This window comes from Callithrix jacchus, chromosome 8 (genome assembly GCF_049354715.1).
Source record: "Callithrix jacchus isolate 240 chromosome 8, calJac240_pri, whole genome shotgun sequence".
In the NCBI taxonomy this organism is placed as follows: domain Eukaryota; kingdom Metazoa; phylum Chordata; class Mammalia; order Primates; family Cebidae; genus Callithrix; species Callithrix jacchus.
The window spans coordinates 38,922,951-38,928,809 of record NC_133509.1 but is presented as its reverse complement, the minus strand read 5'-3'; the positions used below and the strand labels follow the sequence as shown (position 1 = coordinate 38,928,809).

At 43.3% G+C, this 5,859-nt stretch overlaps 1 protein-coding gene and 1 long non-coding RNA gene across 27 annotated transcripts in view; one reads left to right on the top strand and one right to left on the bottom strand.

Annotated features, from left to right (window-relative positions):
• The window catches only part of LOC118144843 (uncharacterized), a 236,035-nt gene that overhangs the window by 67,113 nt on the left and 163,063 nt on the right, over window positions 1-5,859 (bottom strand). The window lies entirely within an intron of this gene.
• Window positions 1-5,859, top strand: part of CYP19A1 (cytochrome P450 family 19 subfamily A member 1) — a 95,716-nt gene that overhangs the window by 59,371 nt on the left and 30,486 nt on the right. For 3 of the 4 annotated variants that reach the window (XM_009005417.5, XM_009005416.6, XM_009005419.5), the window contains exon 2: window positions 3,632-3,814. In XM_009005417.5, the coding sequence (XP_009003665.3) occupies window positions 3,670-3,814 (145 nt within the window). In that variant the 5' untranslated portion in view covers window positions 3,632-3,669. 4 annotated transcript variants of the gene reach the window in all.

The window sequence follows — 5,859 nt, the reverse complement described above, 5'->3', positions numbered from 1 at the left end:
CTAAAAGAAAAAAAAAAAACCAGTTAGGGCAAAGAGAGAAGGTCAGGAGGAAGTTGATGGATTGGGTTTTAGACGTAACTGTGGAGTAATGGTGAAATATCTGCATAGCGGAGTTCACTAGGAAGTCAGCTCTTCAGAGATGGAGAGGACAGGGCCAGGAAGGGACTAGGGAGAGGTGCCCTCACAGAGGTAAGAGCTGATGACAGGAAAATAATGAGAATAATGAGTTCTCAAAAGGAGAATAAAGCAGAGAGGGTAAGTGCTTTAGGCTGGAGAGATGTTCATGGTCTGGGGGGCTGACAGAAGAAGAACACCTGTAAAGGATTAGAAGAAACAATGGGAGAAGCCTGCCACAACCATCATTGGAGAACAGATACAAGGAGTAGGAGTGGCCAAATGGGTCCAATGCCACAGAGTGAGATCAAGAACAAACATAGAGGGGGAAGAGGTATGGATCAGGCAGTAGAAAGGTCATGTGTCAGCTCTGAGACAGGTATTAGTGCGATCAGGCAGAAGTCGGGAGATAAGGAAATGGATAGGAAAAAGATGCATTTCTATAGGAGTTGGGGTGTGAACAAGGAATGGGCCAGGTTTGCTGGAAAGAATAAGAGGGAGTGCAAGCTTAGCACCCAGCCCTTAGATCCAGGGTAGCTGGGTCTATTTCCCTGCTGGGCCAGTACCCTCCATGCTAAAAGGTGGGATTTAGCAGGGTCTGGATATGCGAGGCAGCACTTCTGCCATGCCAGGGCCTGCCTCCCTCTCTGTGGAAGGCTAGGGTTAGGGCTCTGGCTGTACTAGGGGATCTGGGAGTCCTTCATGGCACTATGGGACCCAGAATGTGTTCAGACCCCCAGATCACCAGGACACCTAGGCTCTGCTGTGTCTCCATAGGCCTTTGCCCTGACTTAGGCTGAGGACTTTGGGTATAGGACTGGCATTTCCTTATGCTGAGGTTGGTGAGGCACTGAATGAAGATATTAGTAGGCTCCATGTAGCACAGGCACACAGCCCTGGTGCATCAAGTGGTCAGAGACCCTGCTTAGTGCCAGGCCAACGTGGAATGCCTGAGCAGGCAGAGAACACTCTGCAAATAACAATGGTGGGACCCAAGGAAATGACCCTCAGAAGGCAGGGGAGATCCAGGCATTTGAGATGTCTGAAATGCATAGTACCTGATGACTGTGTGCATGTGTGTGTACATTTGGGGGTGAGAGGAGGGTATTACTGGCTGAAAGAATGTATAAACAGCCTCTATGAAGTTCTAGGACCTTCCTATATTCCTGTACTGCTATTTGAAGGCATCTGTTCAACTGACCTGTGTGGCCCATTAGAATGCCCCACTGAACAGGAAAACCAATGTGCAGTCAGTAGAGAATCTCAAAGGACATTTCCAGTTGTGGCACTCAGAAGTCCATAAAGCTTAATCCTTTAAAAGGAATCATTCTAAATAGCCCAGGAGTGAACATAAATGAAAAGTCCATGAGTGTGGAGAATAAATCCCATAATAGGTAGCAAAATGGCATGATAAAGAGCATGGGCTCTGGAGACAGACCCCCTAGGCTCCAATTCCAGCTGTGTCACATACAAGCTGGGTGCCCTAGAGCAAGCTGCTTAACTTGCTAAATGCAAGATTTTAAGTGTTTTCTTTCTTTGTAAAAAGAAACTAAGAGGTTTTAAAAGTTCTTGCCTACTTTTCTTTGCATAACTTATGATGATTCTGAGGGAGCATCTTTTCTATGCCAGTGAATCACCATAGTCCTTTATAAATGTGCATCAGCTTCCAACATCTTATACTCTTAGCTTTCAATGTTGCGAAACACCTCTGAGAGTTCCTTTAATGTGAAGTTTTTTGCTGGCATCACCTCCTGTGGGACATCTTCATCCTTTTTTCACAACCACTTTCCTCATTTATGTTTTGAACAATGGTTTCAGGTTTCATCAATCTAAATCGAAACTTCAAGGGTCCCGGCTATCAGAAAGTCACATAGAGCTTACTCAGAATGATGTCAAATTCCGCTATAGACATTTAAAACCTCAACCTGTTAAAAATAGCTTGTCATCAGCAAAGGAACCAAATGATAACAGTCACAGGCTGACTTTTTAGTCTCAACTTATATATATTAAAAAATGACAACAAAACTGTTCAACATAAGCATAGGCATTTTCAGTGCCCTGCACCCAAGCATTAATGATTAGTTAAATGGTAGAATAATATAAACAAAATGATGAAGCAACTGGATAAATTCAACTATGTTGTAAAATTTTTGTAGTTGCCAGAAATCAGTCTTTGAACTTTAAGATCTCATATAGCTCAGAGGAGAAATACAATTACATATTCCTTAAGAATCTGATGAAAGTTATGGCCTTTCTCCCCTAGAATGTGCACATGAGCTGATACAGTATTTTATGCAGTGTTTCAGGGAATCCACAGAGCCCCTGATATCCAATTAGAAGCCCTGGCTATGAATCTAGAATTTTATTAATAGGTGAAACCCAGCCCATGTCTGTTTGAGAACCATTGCAAGTCCTGAAAATTGTAGGCACTATCTAAATAAAGGCAAACCTTGGAGCATGTCATCTGCCACCGAAAAAGCATTTAATGATGCATCTTTCCTCACTATACAAGTTTGTTTAACCTACACCTCTTCAGCTACAAACTACCTACCATCCTGGAAACTCTGTTCTAAGAGTAAAGGTATTACAATACCTTGCTGAAAAAGACAGACTCAACGGCATGTTGTTGAAAAACACAGGAGAACCAGCACATCAAACTGAAAATCAGTTGGCTTGCACAGGATGTTAGCGGCTCTTTGAATGAGGTTACTGAGTGGCACCTGAGCCTATTGCTGTGGCATCCTATTCCGCCTGTCCTCTCTTTCTTCCTCCTTCCCCACTCCTTTCTTTCTCTTCTCCCTTTATTCTTCCTCTGCAATTTTTTTTTCCACACTACTGTTGGCATTGGTCCCTAGGGACACTGCTAAATCCGATCCATAGTGCAAGAGATTTTAGATCTTCATTGAAGTCACTAGAGATGCCCTGAGTTAGTCACTTTGAATTCAACAGATGAACTGATGGAAGGCTCTGAGAAGACCCCAACAATGCCCGAGAAACGTGTTCTTACTGCAGACACTTACTATTTTGATCAAAAACATAATTTTGGTCAAAAGAGGGAGTTAGGGGATTGCTTTTTTTGTTTTGTTTTGTTTTTATTTTAAGTTGATTTGGCTTGAAGGGAAGATTGCCTAAACAAAACCTGCTGATGAAGTCACAAAATGACTCCACCTCTGGAATGAGCTTTGTTTTCTTATATTTTGGCAAGAAATTTTGCTTTCAATTGGGAATGCATGTCACTCTACCCACTCAAGGGCAAGATGATAAGGTTCTATCAGAACAAGTGTCTAAAGGAACCTGAGACTCTACCAAGGTCAGAAATGCTGCAATTCAAGCCAAAAGATCTTTCTTGGGCTTCCATGTTTTGACTTGTAACCATAAATTAGTCTTGTCTAAATGTCAGATCACATTATAAAACACTAAGTGAATCTGTGCTGTACAGCACCCTTTGAAGCTGCGGGAGCTATAGATGAACCTTTTAGGGGATTCTGTAATTTTTCTGCCCCTTTGATTTCCACAGCACTCTAAATTGCCTTCTCTGAGCTAAAGGAACACAAGATGGTCTTGGAAATGCTGAACCCGATGCATTATAACATCACCAGCATGGTGCCTGAAGCCATGCCTGCTGCCACCATGCCAATCCTGCTGCTCACTGGCCTTTTTCTCCTGGTGTGGAATTATGAGGGCACATCCTCAATACCAGGTAAGTAAGACATTTTTTTCTGCATCTTAGGAGGTTATTTACTTGGGCTTTTGGTCGATGATGGTAAAGAAAATTTTGCAAAAGGACAAAAGCCAAACCTGGAAAGATCTCTGAAGACTATGGCCATGTTAGCAATTGAGGACTTGGGTGAAAATGTTCAGACCAATTATCTGCACATGTTAAATGAAAGTACTTGAAAAATATCTTAGATAATCCCTTCCAGTATACACTCTGCTTTGGTAAAGCAGACGTGGTACAAATACCCTTTAAAACAAGCTGAAGATGGGGTGGGGTAAAGTAAAATTTCAGGGTTTTCTGATTAACTTTTAAAAAATAGATTTTTTTAAAAAAATTTTGTTCTGAAGGTGAAAATCTCTCTGGAATGCCTTCTCTACTGCTTTCCTTCTCCCTCTCACTCTGCTGCCTCCATGTCCCCCTTTGTCTTGTATGTATCCCTTCTCTTTATTCCACTCATCATTTTCTCTTATTCTTGGGAATGTGGTAATAGTGGTCCCCATTTTTCTCCCACTGCCCGGCTCCTATAGGGTTGAATGGTATCCAGGCAGTGGGAGAAAAATGGGGACCACTCCAGTGCTCTTGGAACATCACAACCCGTTAGAATCTTCAACAAGATCTGTGGGTCAATCAAATGTGGCAAATAATATAATTATCCAGATAATCCCAATAGAAAACCCATACCCCTCCACCGTTAATGCTGCAATGATCAGATATCAGATTAATTCAGAATGATCTGAAATTTCAGACTGCTTCTTTAGTTTTCTGTGAAAATGCCTCATTGCAGACAAACCTATTCCCAATTCCATAAGACACATGATGAGACTTTAAGAGTATACTTATTAGACACTGGTAAGTGTGGTGGGCCTCATCTCAGTGGGATCCGAATGGGAGCTTGGGGCTGGCACAAAGTGCTCTGTGTCTGGATTCTCTTTAACATTCCAGATAATTGCCTGTCTCTTTGCCTGATTCAGCCTGATATTTTACATTACTTTAATTCCCAGCTTAAAGGAACATTTAGTTAATTTTGTTCTCTGCTCCCTGACAGGGTCAACTCCAGATAAGGCAGGCTCAGACCTAAGGGATGACTGCTTCATGGTCTTTAACTTGAACTCTCTTCCCCAGTGTGGCCCTTCCTCACTGGATTTCTCCTCTCCCAAGGGGGCTTCTAGGTCAGGGTCAGTGAATGGTCAGGGTGGGGTGAGTAGGTGGGGGTGTGGAACACCTTTTCCTCTTCTTCCCTTCATAGGCCCAGGTGCCGAATTCTAATTTGTCTGTATTATCAGAGAATCAAGCCAGGAGAGTCCAGCACTGCCCATGCAGCATTGCTCATCCAGTGAGCCACAGGTTCTCAAGCTTTTAGTCTATGTAAGAACACCTAGGAGGTAGGAGCTTATTCAAATTTCTGTCCCTGGACCCTGCTTCTGACTTTTTGAATCAGACTCTTCAGGCCTAGAAACATGCATTTTAAAAAAGTTCCCCAAGCTGCTAATGCTAATCAACACTGGTGGAATTTCCTGGGACCCTTGACCAAGGAGGTCAGCCTGTTGGGGACAAGCCTGAGAACCAGCAGCCCTGAAGCTCTGGATCAGTGGGAGAGTAGGCAGCACCTCACTCTGTCCACCACTTCTGGGCCAGGGTCATCAAGCTGCATCCACTGACAGTAAGAACAAGTAGCACAGTGATTCTCAGCACCCTCTGAGGTAGGTCTCAGCTAGTTTTGGGTTGCTTTAAAAAAAAAAATCTCCCCTCCTGATTTTTCATCAGCAGCCAAGGTTGAGAGCCACAGATATGAACCTAACCCCTGCATTTGACAGAAGGTGAAACTGAGACCCAGGGAGTAGATCTGCCTTGCCCAGGCAAAGTGCTATGACAAGCATGAGAAGCCATGGAGTTCAAAATCCTTATTTTACAAGTGAAGGGTTAAAGGCCAGAGAAAGGAAATGGCTTGTCAGCTCACCAGCTGGACAGAAAGTGGGAACACAGGGGGACCACCAGGAAGTCCTAAAGCCCAGGTTGATGATCATTTT